Source organism: Panthera onca, chromosome D4 (assembly GCF_046562875.1).
Source record: "Panthera onca isolate mPanOnc1 chromosome D4, mPanOnc1 haplotype 2, whole genome shotgun sequence".
NCBI classification, from domain to species: Eukaryota; Metazoa; Chordata; class Mammalia; order Carnivora; family Felidae; genus Panthera; species Panthera onca.
This window is the reverse complement of record NC_138351.1, coordinates 70,690,896-70,705,681: the sequence shown is the minus strand read 5'-3', so window position 1 is coordinate 70,705,681 and position 14,786 is coordinate 70,690,896. Positions and strand designations below refer to the sequence as shown.

General features: G+C 48.1%; 1 protein-coding gene across 12 annotated transcripts in view; it reads left to right on the top strand.

Moving 5' to 3' along the window:
• Window positions 1-14,786, top strand: part of EPB41L4B (erythrocyte membrane protein band 4.1 like 4B) — a 129,758-nt gene that overhangs the window by 54,331 nt on the left and 60,641 nt on the right. For all 12 annotated transcript variants that reach the window (XM_060609080.3, XM_060609079.3, XM_060609084.3 and 9 more), the window contains 8 exons: window positions 978-1,030; window positions 5,697-5,817; window positions 6,896-6,983; window positions 7,151-7,239; window positions 7,531-7,600; window positions 7,698-7,867; window positions 9,646-9,755; window positions 12,945-12,975. In XM_060609080.3, coding sequence (XP_060465063.1) covers window positions 978-1,030; window positions 5,697-5,817; window positions 6,896-6,983; window positions 7,151-7,239; window positions 7,531-7,600; window positions 7,698-7,867; window positions 9,646-9,755; window positions 12,945-12,975 — 732 coding nt within the window. The remainder of the gene's footprint in view (window positions 1-977; window positions 1,031-5,696; window positions 5,818-6,895; window positions 6,984-7,150; window positions 7,240-7,530; window positions 7,601-7,697; window positions 7,868-9,645; window positions 9,756-12,944; window positions 12,976-14,786) is intronic.

The window sequence follows — 14,786 nt, the reverse complement described above, 5'->3', positions numbered from 1 at the left end:
ATGCAGTACAAATCTCAGTGTGTGTATTATGAGTGTGTGTGTATTTTTATCTTTCTCTCTTTCTCTCTGCATACTGTGCTCCTCGTACTAAAGGCCTCTTAATTCCAGTAATTGTCTTCAGTTTGGAAAAATATTAATGGCGACGTCTTACATTTATACAGTACTTTGCAGTTTACACGCGCTTCGGCCAGATTGACGGTACTTCCAGGCATGATGGCGTTCTGGTCCCAGCACTGCCTGCTCCCAGCTGGGTGACCTTGAGCAAGACACTTGGTCACTGAGTTCCTCGTCTCTAAAATGGGGGATGGGGGAGCACTTACCTTAGCGGTTCATAAAGTCCATGCATTGACCAAATTTGATAGTATATTTGAAAAGGCTTTAAAAACTATGAAGTGCTGTACCAATGTGTGTCATTATTATTTTTCTAACTGAATTTGTAATATCAAGTATGAATGAGATCAGTGATCGGAGGCGTGGTAATACGCCTCTGTGGCTACGCCTCAGTTATACTTATTAGAACGCTTGAGTGTATCCAGCTGTCCTGGCAGTATTAGATATTGTGTCTGTCTGTTTATTTTTAACATTATGACCTGGTTTCAAGAAAGAGTTCAGACAGCTTGAAAAGGCGCATGTACTCTATCAAGTAAGTTTCAAAATCCTAAGGCAGAGGGAAGGCTTTTCATTCTATTTCCCAAACTTCCCCATTCTTGCCAAATTCAGTAAAATTGCCCACAGAGTTGATAGAAACTATACTTAGATTGTATCGTTTTGCTCTATGGTGAGAATTGACTTTGGGAAATAGGGAGTGGAAATCAGCTTGTTTGCATTCTTTAATGTGGACAGCAGAAATAGAAACCACCGAGAAAAATCATTACCTAAATAGCACTACCTTTTGAAAAACGACTCTGATGATATTTTGTATGCTTATGAGTATTAAAAGTTCATATATGGAGTTCATTTCCTCTCTTTTTTCCAAGACTGAAATGCCCATATGAAACGGCTGTGGAATTAGCTGCTCTCTGTCTACAAGGTACATTGTTCTTTAGTGGTAATTAGCATTTTAATGTTATGCTCTCGTTTCAGCAATTGATTATCCTGTGTACCAGGCACAGTACCCTACTTTGGGGGTATAAATAAATACAGTATGGCCTCCGTCCCCAAGTGGCTTCGGGTCCCATGAGGATGTGGCAAAACCACATCCAGGGTACAGTGCAGTTCCCTCAGGAATCCTTGCAGGAGGCTTGGAAGACTAAGGCCCTTCGGGGGAGGAGTGGATGAAAACAAATGAAGGAATCAAGACAAAAAGTAGAGAAGTGCAGAGGGGTACTGGTAGTCAAATGGTGCTGGAGGGTGGAAGTTCAAGAACCTGGATAAGTGGACAACCTTGAACCCTATTTAAAGAGCATGACCATGCTGTCAGCATTAGGACTTTGAAGGCTCTCAAGAGGGAGGCAGACCTGGTCAGGTGTGCATTTAGAAAGGCCCCACTGGGTGTGATGGGGAGGTAGGACTGGACCAGGACCGGGGCTGGGGGTGCAGTAAGAAGGTGTTGCAGTAATAAAAGGAAACTCTCTAGGGCAGAGGGTACACACACACACACACACACACACACACACACACACCAAAAGAACAACATTAGTGGTACAAGAGAAGGGCCTGGTCATTACACATTGCTGTTGAGAGAGGAGTCAGGCAAGAGTCATAGATAGCTCCCAAGAGTGAGTGACAGGAGCCACAAATGGTTAGAAGAATTGGCTGCAAGGGGGGAGATCATCTACGTAGGATCTCTTGGCTGAGAGGCGCCAGTGGGACCTCTGGTAGCTTCTTGAGCATGCAGATCTGGCTCCATCAGAGAGGTCAGGCCACAAGCATTGACAAGGAGTCATCTGCTTATAGGTAGGAGTTAGATGGTAGGAGGTTTGCCTACATGATTGTCAGTGTTGACTGTTCCATATTATGCACTGGTGGATTTGAGTTTAAAATGCACAAGAAACACTTGCTGAAGTCTTCAGCATTAATTAAGAAGACACTAACGTGTAGCTGCACATAAGGAATGTTATCAGTACATCACATAGGCATATGTTGTGGATTCATTTTACCAGTGTGTTCATCAGTTTTTCTGGGATAATGAATTATGATGTATTCATTCATAATTACTAATTAATTTTGAACACCATAAGATTTGGCTTCCAACTTTTGTATTTCCCAATTTTTAAAAGTTGATCTAAGTCTTCAAATTCTGAAATCAGTACACATTTATTATAGAGTATCAGGAGAGCAGCACAATAGTCAAGACAAGTAGAAGGAAGGAAGGAACCCACCATCCTGCCATCCTGCCATTGTCTGCCATCCGCAGACAATCAGAGTTTCTATGAGTTGGATGCAGTTTTTAAAACGTAATTCTGATCAGTCATATACAATTTTTAATATGATTTTCTACTTTGTATTTTTAGTACTTGTATTTTGTCATGAAGATGGTTTTTAATGACAGCAAGACACTTCTGTTCCTTAGTCACTTTTTAATTCTTATTCTTTAATGGGGGCTTGCATATAGTAGGTGCTCAGTAAGTATAGAATGAATCCATTAGAGTTGGAGAGGCCCTTCAAAGACTTTGGTTGAAGGGGGAGCCTGCCCATGAGGTCTGAAACCATAGGTGGTAGAGGTGACAGTCTTGTCATCTCTAAATATCTGTGCCAAATACAATGCTAAGTGCTTCACATCTACATTTTCCTGATTCAACAGTCCTTGTGGTAAGTGCTATAGGGATCTGTAACGGCTTGGGGAACATGGAAGTCTGCTCTCCATTTTGGCCAGGTACAGATCTCATCAGCTGGCCAAGCAGCATCCACTCTAGAGTTTCTGAGGCTCCAGGAGGTTATACCCTTTGGCTTGGTGGCCCAGCAGTAGACATCAGGTTGTGGTTAAATGGGATGAAGTCACATCCCTGTCAGACCTGGGGCCATCGATCACTGGTCCTGAACGACTAGAGCATAAGGCACATATATCACCATCCTTCCCCACTCCCATCCGCTGCCCCACTTCCCGCTGTGTGATGAAGGCATCACCACGCTCACCAAGTCCAGCTCTGGTAGAACCATTTGCCTTGCTCCAGGGCCAAGGCAGATGTGAATGAGATCAGCTATCTGTGAGCCTTTCTTGGGGAAATTACCCCTTTGAGTTGGAACTACAACATCGTGTAATTTAAGATGCAGTCATTATCTCAAGTACAAATGAAAAGTCTGAAGTGAGGAACAAGTGGGGAAGTTCTTGTTACATTGTCCCTCCGTGGCCTCTTCTCCCCACATCCCATCGGAAAGTTCCACAGCCTACTTTCTAGTTGAATCACAGTGGAGCCAGCTTGTGTCAGAACATCGAGATCACTGGAGCATCTCAGCTTTCAGTAAAATGGAGGGTGTGTTTCCTCCCTTACTTGAGCCTTGAAGACATGTTCTTGCTGTGATCGTCCTTAAATTAATGGTGCCCCTCCAGAGTTGCGGCCCCGAGTGAAGGCGGTGCCCTTTTGGGGACTAGTTTTATGATAGATTTGAAGGTGAATCCAGGCAAAAAGAATGAGAGTGAGGAGAACAGGACACGATCTTCTTTCATCCTTGCAGCAGCTCTCATTTTACCGATGGGGCATCAGAGACGGAGAGTGGTTAAGTGGCTTGCCCAGGTCGCACAGAGAGTGTACAGCAGAGTGGGGATTCCGGCCTTCCTGTGTCTGAGCTGTGACTGCCACCCTCTGCTCCCTCCACGGCCAGAACTCAGGCAGAGAAGTGTCGTTCTGCCTCTTGGAAGGCAGGCGTGCTATCTCAGAATCGATGTACAGGCATCGCTTGGGCCTGTTGTAATCCAGGAACAGTGAGGAGGATACTGGCCCCCTTTCCCGGTCTCGGGGAAATCTTATCACTGTCTGGCTTCTCCTTCCTGTGCTTGATGATGTCAGTGGTCTCGCCAGACACACTGCTCACCCCAGGGATTTGTTGCCTCACTTTGGCCCACGGGTGCAGCAGAAGGGTGGTTCATGTGAAGGAGATCTCTCCCCAGACTGCCCCTCTAGCCTCGCCACGTCTCTGGTTTCAGGGTGAGCTCTTGGTTATTGGTCAGTGGCGGCCTTGGGAGCCCAGCCCTTTTACCTTCTCTGGGTGAATATTTCTAGAGCAGAATCTTCATCTGTGACTTTGCCCAAGGTACTAAGTAGCTGCACGCCCTGACCCAGGCCACCCTGGTGGTCTTCGGGGGGCTGTCCACTTGAGACTTGCAAATGGAGGGCTTGGGTCAGGTGAGGAAGCACTCAACAGATCCCCACCCTGTGTCAGGCATCGCCTCTTACAGCCCTCCCACCACCCCGCTGAGTTGGGTAGTTGCTTTGTCTGTATGGACAAAAAAGTTTCATCCGCTTCTGCAAGCTACTTGGAGTCCCTCCTGGAAGCTGGGTTCTGGGATTAGAAAAGGCTGCTGGGTACTTAGTGAGTTGCTATTAGCAACACACGCTGGCCAATCAGTTGTAGGATTTCTTGTGTTAAGCAGTGTTTCTCAAAGTGTGTTCCTGGGTCAGCTGTAGCAGCAGCATCTGGGAGCTTGTTAGAAATGCAGATTCTCAGGCCTTATTCCAGACCTGTGGGATCAGAATCTTGGAGGGTGGGGTGCCACAGTGTGTGTTTTAGCGAGCCTTACATTTCCAACGTAAGTTGGAAAACCAGTGTTGTAGATCCGTGCTTTTCAAAGCTGCCTGTGTGCCAGTCAGCTGGGCATCTGGTGAGAAGGCAGGTTTTGCTTCAGGAGGTCTGCAGTGGAGCCTCAAAGTCTGCGTTACGAACAGGCTCCCAGATGGTGCTGATGCTGGACCAGGCTTTGTGTGGCAGGGTATTAGAGAAACCTCTGGAGGGTTCCTTTCCGTTCTGGGGTCTGTTCCCTGGAGCTGCAGGGGTGGGGGTCCCGGGTGGGGAGAGTGGATTTTCTCATCTGTGCCTTGGAGGCACGGGGCCCCCTATGTCCTGGGCCCTTCATTCTGTGGGGTCCTCGGCCAGAGAGCAGCTAGCGTGTGGGACACTTGGGGCCTTTTTGCGGAGACTGCTCACGTGGCTGCTCCTCTCTGCACAGCCGTCTTCGTCTTCTTCCCTGTTCTGGCTGAGTTGCCGCAGCTGCTCCTGCAGCCTTGTCCCCCCCTCCCCCACCCCCTCCTTCCTTCCCTCCCTCCCCCCTCCCTCCTTCCCTCTCCCTCCTGGCATATTTTCCCCTAGATTCTACATGCACTGAATTCTTGATTGGTCCTCTCTAGCACTGCAGACTCAGAGTGCTGCTCTGACCCACCCGTAGCGAGAGCCCTGTTAGATGTTTCTGGGCAGGTCCTCATTCCCTGCAATTGCCTTTTATTGCAGATCTGGGCTCGACCACTTCGTGGGGGAAATATAATCTGGGCCTCCTTGGGTATGGGGGAATAGTGGAGAGAAAGACGGTAATAACTAAGATAATGGTGTTTTGCCCGACAGGGAGGGCATTGGGATGATTCTTGGGGGTTCTGAACGTACATGTGGGGGCACCAGGTGGGAGTTGAGCCCTCCTGAAAGCAGGGAGTTCTGCATGTGGGGGTACCTGTGCTCTGTAATCGTGCCAACTGCCTTTGGACCTGGTTGCAGCAATAACTGAAAGCATTCAATGTCTCCTGTTTTCCTCCCTTTTATGAAACTCGCAGCGGAGCTGGGGGAGTGTGAGCTTCCAGAACACACGCCAGAGCTTGTGTCTGAGTTTCGGTTCATTCCAAATCAGACAGAAGCGATGGAATTTGATATCTTCCAGAGATGGAAAGAGTGCAGGTACCTTGATGCTACCGTCTAGCGTTCTGATATATTTATTTTGTGATGTGTCAGCGTCTGTCGGACTCAGATGTGCCAGTAGAATCGCTCTGTCGAAGACCGTAAAACTGTAGCTCCAACTCTTCACTTCTTGCCTGTGTCTCAGTCCTGGTTTTCCAAAGGCCCACACGACGTCTGTCTTTCCCAAGATGTACAGTAAGGACCAAAGCCTAGTCCCGTTTCCCTCTGAATGGCAGAGCCTGGTCCTGATTTGCTCATTACTGTCAAGGACACTGCTGCTCTCCTGGCCTCCTGGAGAGAGTGAGGAGGCTCCGCCTTGGCACATTCCCTGTGCCTGAATCTTCTAGAGTGGACCCTTTAGAAATATGCCCTGTTGTCCCTTACAGGGACACTCGTATTTGAGACCATGTGTTGTAGAGGTTCTGTTTCTGGACATGTGGTCACCAGAGCTAAATCAAGCCTTGTCCGTTATATGCTGGCTCTTCCTTCCTCCTCCCCGGGGTCATCCTAGGCTGACAGGTTTCTGCCTCGATTACCAGTGCTGCCTTTCCTCCCTCCCAGCCCACCTTCCCAAACTCTGCCCGATCCAAGTCATTCTTGGACGCAGAAACTTAGCGCGGTTTCCTCTTGTCCCTTGGCCCTTCTGAGGGACATAATGACTTTTTTGAAACTGGAAAGTGATGTTAGCCCAGTCTTGTGCCACATCCAAACAGTAGAGGAATATGTGGGTGTAGAGTCACAGGGCCCACACCCTGTGCCCACACACCCACTGTCCTCGCTGCGGGCCATCGTTGTTGGCAGTCAGTGGTGCGTCTTTCCAGCTTTCCTGCTTTGCATATACAGCACATACCCGCGTCCATGCACAAAAATGGTTTCTGTAAGTGTCCACGTTGTAAGCACTGCTGTCCTCTTTCTATTCAATGAACAGTCTGTCCATGGAGGTCTTTTCCTGTTAACATAAATTGGTGTCCCTCATTCTTTTAATTGCTACAGAGGATCCCTGAATGTGGCTGTGCCCTTCAGAATTCTGTGGGTGTACGAGCTGCAGTTTACATGTATTTCCATTGGTTTTTCTAAGGGGAAAGAGCCCTGCCCAGGCGGAACTGTCCTATCTGAATAAAGCGAAGTGGCTGGAAATGTATGGGGTAGACATGCACGTTGTCAGGGTAAGAACCGTGTGCGTTTAAGTAATGGGGTTTCTTGGGTTTCGCTGTGACTGAGCCATGCGTAAACTATGTGCAAACAAAGTAACGTGGTGAGGAAACTGTTTTGCATTCTGCTCTGTGACGACCTGTTAGAACCCTCTACCGATTGTCACTTCGTTTATTTGTAGGGAAGAGATGGCTGTGAATATTCTCTTGGACTGACCCCGACAGGCATATTAATCTTTGAAGGAGCTAACAAAATAGGCTTATTCTTTTGGTAATTTAGTTTTGTCTAATATTAAAAATGTCTTTTCCTATTTTGTGGTGGAATTCTATGTGATGGATGATTATTGAGGGATATTTGCAACCCCGAGATTTGCTTTAAAAACACACCATGCTCCCGTACTTGCGGGTGTTTGGCAGTAGCACTGACTTCTGGATAATCACGCTTGAATGAGTGAATGATTTCTGTAGCAAATCTAAGCTTAAAAAGTAGAAAGGAAAACTGCTGTTTGTGTAGATAGTTTTCCTGCGGATTGTACTTTTAAAATGTTTTCTCTCTGACCAGGCCAAAAATTACCAAGATGGATTTTAAAAAGAGCAAATTGACATTGGTGGTAGTGGAGGATGATGATCAGGTAAGCCTCGCTCCTGGCTGTCCTCCTTGCTGCAAATAATCCTTCACTGATGTTCCTGGCCCCCACTGAGACGCGAACCTTGTGCTTCCCCTCAAAGGGACGGGAGCAAGAGCACACGTTTGTCTTCCGGCTGGACAGCGCCAGGACCTGTAAGCACCTCTGGAAATGTGCGGTCGAGCATCACGCCTTCTTCCGCCTGCGGACGCCGGGGAATAGCAAATCGAACAGATCAGACTTCATCCGGCTGGGGTCTCGCTTCAGATTCAGGTGGGCACTGGTTTCTACAACGTGGATGCCGTGTTTCGAAGGAGGGCAGCAGTGATGCTTTTTGTGAATGGATCTGTGTGTCCGGAGGCTTGAGTCGGGTGTCCTGTTCCTGCTTCTTTCGTAAGATCTGACCTTTGGTTGAGCCCCCGGAGCTGTTTCAGCCTCCGTGCCCTCATTGATAAAATGGGGCTAATAACAAAATTGTTAATAGCTGACATGTAGCTGGACCTATGCCATCTCAAACAGTAGATAGTGTGGCCATTGAGATTAATATTAAGTAAATTTTAAAATGTGGTTCCTCTGTCTCACTCACCACACATCAAGTGCTCAGTGCACGTGAGGTGGGTGGCTGCCGTAGTGGGTGAGGCAGACGTAGAACACAAGCTGTGCTAGAGCTTTTCATGAACCCGTGTATAATCCTCCCTGCAGACTTAATGAGCTAGGTCCTCTGACTATCTCCACTGTACAGATGAGGAAGCCAGGGCTGAGGGGTTACACAATCTGCCCAGCGTCACAGTAAGTGGCAGAGCTGCGAGTCAACCCCAGACGATCTGGGGCTTCTGTTCCAACCCCTCCTCTCTTGCCTTTCGTGTGCCGGCATCAAGAAATGTGTCGATGATTAAGAATGAGAGCAGATGTCCTCCCATGTGTGTGCAGGGGATCCCGGATAGGCTCGGTAGATATTGGAATCTGAAGAGACCTTGAAAACATGGAGAATTTAATTGTTCACATATTTTTACTTAACGATTGTAAGGCCATGTCTTTCAAGAGACGTGAAACCTCCTTGGGGTTTTATTAAAAACGGGGATTTATGACCTCATCTGGGACCCTTGTAATCAGAATCAATGGGTGCACCCATGTGCATTCATGAATAAGGCCTGGGAATGTGCATTTTAAGTGCCCTCCCAGGGTTGATTTCTGAGGCCTGTTTACAGATCTGAGAATCACTGTTATAAGCTCTAAAATTTCACATGGTTTCATAACCTCTGCCCACACATGGCATGTCCTTGAATGCCCTTTCATATGCCAAAAGATGTGCTCTTTTCAGATTTATCTACCGTGCAAGGAAATGGCTGTTGGGGTGGTTGCCAAGGCAGACTTTTCCATCCTTGGAGGAAACTCCCCCAGGATTTGGTCCAGACCAGGCACCCTCCAGAAGAAGGAAGGGGAGTTTGGAGACAAGGTTGCCCCTTGGAGGCACTTAGAGCAGGTGGCAAGTGTCCCCTTCCGTGTGATAAATCATCAACCGAGAGTAGGGCCGGAATGAAGCAGTGATCAATCAGATAAAAACAGCATACTTCCCGGAAGCTACCTTGCTTAAAACCCAGAAAGCCTTGGTGAAAGAAGTAATGATTCCCCTGGCATAGTAAGGAAAGCCAGGGTTTAGTTAAGAGGTCACCGGTAACAGCATTTTAAAAGACTTAAATGTCTACGTAATGTGTGTTATGAAAGGTTATTTGATTTGTGAATCATTGTGCGCTCAGTCAGATGTGGCAAGTACTTGGACCTGCCTGGTTTGTGCAGCCAAGTGACTGGTACCTAAATTGCGGACTTTGTCTCTTCGTGGAAATATCTGCCCCTGTCATACAGCTTGGATTTGGCAGAGGTGATTTTATTGCTAAATGGAAGGCTAAATTTAGTGTGTGTCTTTACCAAACGAGTTCACGATAAGTTGAAATTTACATTGGAGCTTTTGAAAACAGAAGTGCGCTTCCAAATATGTATAATGTACTGATATTCTGACACTGGTAACATGCAATAAAATATTTACTTTCCAGTGGGCGGACAGAGTATCAAGCCACACATGGGGCCAGGTTACGGAGAACCAGCACCTTTGAGCGGAAGCCTAGTAAACGCTATCCCTCCCGGAGACATTCGACATTCAAAGGTGGTGTGCTTTTCATTCTGCTTGGCATTTTATGTTATGATGTAGTTGGTTAAGCCCCAAGGAACTTAGCTTGGTAAAGCAGTTCTTAAAGGAACATTCTACTCTTCTACTCTTGTCATTCTGAAGCTTTTGACAAAACCCCAGTGGGAGGGATTCTCTTAATGGGAACCAGGCCACCTTTGCCGTCCGCTGTCTTTAATTTTGACCATTGGACGTGTTCATCTTCTCCCCCTTTTTCATCCTTCTTTTCTTGTGCCTCTTCACTTCCGTTGTACCTGGGACCTCAGGAATATCATAGGTTACCATGTTTTTTTTGCCCAGATGAATGATGCTGTGTCTTAGAGGGAAAAACAGTCCTTCTCTCCTCTGTCTTACAGTTTCAAATGGGACACCAGTCTCATGCTAACCAGAATTCTGGCCACTAAGAGCAGATCCAGAAATTTTTTTTTTTTTTTTTTTTTTTTATTTATTTTTGGGACAGAGAGAGACAGAGCATGAACGGGGGAGGGGCAGAGAGAGAGGGAGACACAGAATCGGAAACAGGCTCCAGGCTCCGAGCCATCAGCCCAGAGCCTGACGCGGGGCTCGAACTCACGGACCGCGAGATCGTGACCTGGCTGAAGTCGGACGCTTAACCGACTGCGCCACCCAGGCGCCCCAAGATCCAGAAATTTTAAGTCCTGGACTCCGTACCTGCAGTTAGTCCATGCATGTCCTGCCCTTGAATTTAGCCTGGACTTAGGATGCCTTCCCCTCCCCCCTTTTCAGAACTCCCTGAGCCTTAGTCTGTCATTTACTACTATAGCTTCACACCTTTCTGAAGGCTGGTACCCAATACAGGACCAGTTGGCAAATGAGCAAGCTGGGCTTGTTTAAACTTGGCCTCCACATCCTACCTCCTAGCTCTTCTCTGCCTACACTTGATTGTTTCTCCCTTCAGGACACCTAGTTTAGCACTGAATTGTGGGCTTTTTCATGGCATGGCCTCTGAACTCTCAACCCCTGGAACCCCCTCCTACATATCACTTAGTCATAGGTTTTTCTTGTATCACTCAGGACTTAGTGGGCCTTTGTCAGAACTGTACCTATACTTCACTCCCTTCTAGAATCTTTAACCTTGTGGGGCACCTGGGTGGCTCATTTGGTTAAGTGCCTGACTCTTCTTTTTTTAAGTGTAGTAGCTATTCCCTAAACCAAATTAAAAAAAAATTTTTTTTAACGTTTATTTATTTTTGAGAGACAGAGAAAGACAGAGCACAAGCAGGGGGTGGGGCAGAAAGAGAGGGAGACACAGAATCCAAAGCAGGCTCCAGACTCTGAGCTGTCAGCACAGAGCTCGATGCAGGGCTCGAACTCTCAGACTGCGAGATCATAACCTGAGCTGAAGTTGGACGCTCAACCAACTGAGCCACCCAGGCATCCCCCTAAACCAAACTTGTAATGTTTTTTTATTTTTGAGAGAGCGAGAGAAAGAGACAGAGCACAAGCTGGGGAGGGGCAGAGAGAGAGGGAGACACAGAATCTGAAGCAGGCTCCATCCAGGCTCCGAGCTGTCAGCACAGGGCCTGACATCGGGTTTCGAACATACAAACAGTGAGATCATGACTTGAGCCAAAGTTGGAAGCTAAACCAACCGAGCCACCCAGGTACCCCCGTTTTTGAACCAATGGTTTAATAGCACAGCAGCCAGAAGCTCTCTAAAGTCATTCTTGGCTGCTTTAGTGGAGAAAAAAATGGCCAGTGCCCAGGAAATATGGCCTCACCTTCAAGAAAGACCAGAGGGTGAGAGGATTGGGGGTGTGCCCAGAGAAGGGTGATGGTGGATGAAGGTGATTGACTGCAGGAACTGGGAGCGACAAGTGATGCAGTGGGGGAGAGAGGGAAGGACTTGCTTCCCTGTCAAGCCTTCTGCTTGCTGCCTGCGGTCCATGGGATCAGTGTTATCCAGAAACACTCCAAGTAAGGAAGAAGTTCCTAATAGTGCTGTCAAAAATAGAGCCATCTTGGGGCGCCTGGGTGGCGCAGTCGGTTAAGCGTCCGACTTCAGCCAGGTCACGATCTCGCGGTCCGTGAGTTCGAGCCCCGCGTCAGGCTCTGGGCTGATGGCTCGGAGCCTGGAGCCTGTTTCCGATTCTGTGTCTCCCTCTCTCTCTGCCCCTCCCCCGTTCATGCTCTGTCTCTCTCTGTCCCAAAAATAAATAAAAAACGTTGAAAAAAAAAAAAAAAAAAGATAGAGCCATCTCAAGACTGTACTGGGCTTCCAGTCCCTGGAGGCGTGTGCAGGCACAAAGGGAAAGGCCCCTTGGTGTGGCCACTGCAGAGGGGAGGGTGTGTCCTATGTCTTGACCCATGGGTGGCTTTGGACCTCTTCTAGACCATAGGTTCCCTGATTCTCCTCTACTTTCTTTCCCAGTCTCCATCCTCTTTTTTTCTTTTGTGTTACTGGCATTTTTTTCCCAGCCAGAGTTCTGGCATCTCTGTGAAGCTTTTAATGATTTTCTGTGCTACATCTTTTTAAATTTTTTTAAATGTTTATTTTTGAGAGAGAGAGAGAGAGAGAGAGCGTGTGAGGGAGGGAGGGGCAGAGAGAGAGGGAGACACAGAATCCGAAGCAGGCTGCAGGCTCTGAGCTGTCAGCACAGAGCCCAACACGGGGCTCAAACCCACAAACCGTGAGATCATGACCTGAGGGGAAGTCAGATGCTCAACCGACCAAGCCACCTAAATGAAATGGGAGTCTAGATAAACAAGCTTTAGCTCTGTCCATGGTCCCTTCCACAGACTCACATCCTGCCCCAGCTACAAAAGTCTGCCCTGAGCTTCCCAGTACTGTCAGGCGTATATTTCAGCCTCTATCATCCCCTTCTCCGGTCTTTGATTTCACACACCTCTCTGTCTCTGTGTCAAGACTGTGAACCCCTTGAGAGCCAGAATTGCCTCTCATTTCTGTATCTGAGAGCACCTGGCCCTGGGACCATGCTCGGCATCCGCTGAGTGAATTGGAGGGCTTGGCACAGTGGAAAAGAGACTTTTCCTCCAGAAAGAAGGAGCTAATGTGGAAATTCTGCCTCCTGGGGAGGGACCCCGCTGCAACCACAGAAATCTCCACCCTAGTCATTGTCATCACGTGATTAAAAAAAAGTGATACAGCTCTCTAAGATGGCATACCTTTCTGTTTTTCCTTTAAAGCAAGCAACCCAGTGATAGCGGCTCAGTTCTGGTAAGTGCCCCCAGACTCTGGGGTACAGCTCTTCTAATTATCGTCTTTATTTGCAATGTTGACTTTTTCTTTAATACAATTAAACCACAGAGTGAGTCACCTGATGATTTTCCCCTGCTTTTTCTGCTGCCTGACTATACCATCCTCCTGGTTCTCAATAAGTACACAATGGAATGTTCCAAGACCGTTTTTTTTTTTTCTTTTTTAAAACACAGCTGCTCTGTTTGTGTAGCTTTGTGCTTTGTTTATTACAACAGTGGGTGATGAAGGTGAGAGGAATGTGTACAGCGCACTGTGCTGATGGCATTGCAGGCAGTGATGGGAAAGAAAGGCCATGCTCTTGAGCGAAAGCTCCGTGAGAGCAAATGCTGGATTCGCTCAGTGATGTGCAGATTTTACGGTCATACAGTGTAGAAAACCTTTACGAAACACGTTTATTGAATTTCGTGCAGAAAAAAGAACATGTCACAAGACTGAAACTCCAGCACAGATGTGAACAAACTTTTCCTGTGAAGTGCCAGATAGTAAATACTTGGGACTTTGTAGGCAATGCTGTCTCTTTCATGACTGCTCAGCTCTGTGGTTGGCGCACAAAAGCAGCCATAGACAGTCCGTAAATGAAAGGACAAGGCTGCTGCGTTCCAGTAAAACTTTACTCATAAATGCAGGTGGGCTACATTTGGCCCATGGGTGTGATTTGCCAGCCCCTCCCCCAGCACAGGTGTTCTTGATCTTTCCTGTACATGGAATCTCCTGGTGAGCCTTGAAACGTCCCCCTCAGCCCAGCCATACCCCAGGCTCATTGAATCAGTCTCTGGGCAGGGGACTCACGCACCTAGGGTTTTTTGCTTTTTTTTTTTTTTTTTTTTTTAAGTCCCAGGTGATTCTAGTGTGTGGGAACCACCATCCCATCTTGCACTTGCCTCTTTTTCTCTCTCTGAAACAACTGCTTATGTGAGTTTTGACCTAGGTGGACAGCTGCTCTCTCATGCTGGAGAATTACAGGCTGTCATTCCTTCGGCCCTGGTATCCAAGCTCCAGGCACTGGCAGCCCAGTTTAGTCAGCCCCTTGGTCTTCCCAGGCACACGGGTCTCAGACTGCTGGGGAGGTCTTAGAGATGAACACAAGTTGACTGTGCCATGTGCCCTGCACCTGTACTCGGGCAGAGCCCGGCATGTGGAGGAGCGGATAAGCCAGAGGCCTTGGTTGGTGATGAGGGTGCAGGCCAAGGGACCAGAAGGCCTCCCGCCTCGTCCCAGCCTTGCTCTAACCCAGCGCGGGGGCCTTAGGTCTTCCTGCTGGGCTTCCTTTTTCTCACTGAAAACAAGGAGTTTGGGCTAGATCAGTGTTTGCCCTAACTTTTTGAGTCTCTGATTTTCGCCCCCCGGAAGAAACCTGACCTGGAAGTCCAATATAGAGAACAGACAAAAGTGGAGCTGCCCTGGGTGGAGCCAGGCAGGGAGGAAAGGGCTGGTGCCTGCTGTTCCTCTGACATCTGACCCCTGTCCCCCAGGCAGCCACAAGACACCCGCAAGGGCCCCGAAGCGCGCTAGGGAACATAACCAGCCCCTTGTATCACACAGCTGGAGCTCAGCCCTGTGTCTCTGGTTCCAGGCTCCGCCTGCAGTGCCATTCTGTGAGGAGGCAGGCGGCCGACTCTTGTGTCTGGGTTCAGTTCTCAGCACCTGAAGAAGGGCTGCAGAGTCCTGTTGAACTGCCATGGAGCATACCCTGGCCCCCCGAGGGAGGGGCTCCCACATGGGTTCATTGTAGGCCTGTGGGCTGGCCCTTCTCTAGGATCCCTGCTGCG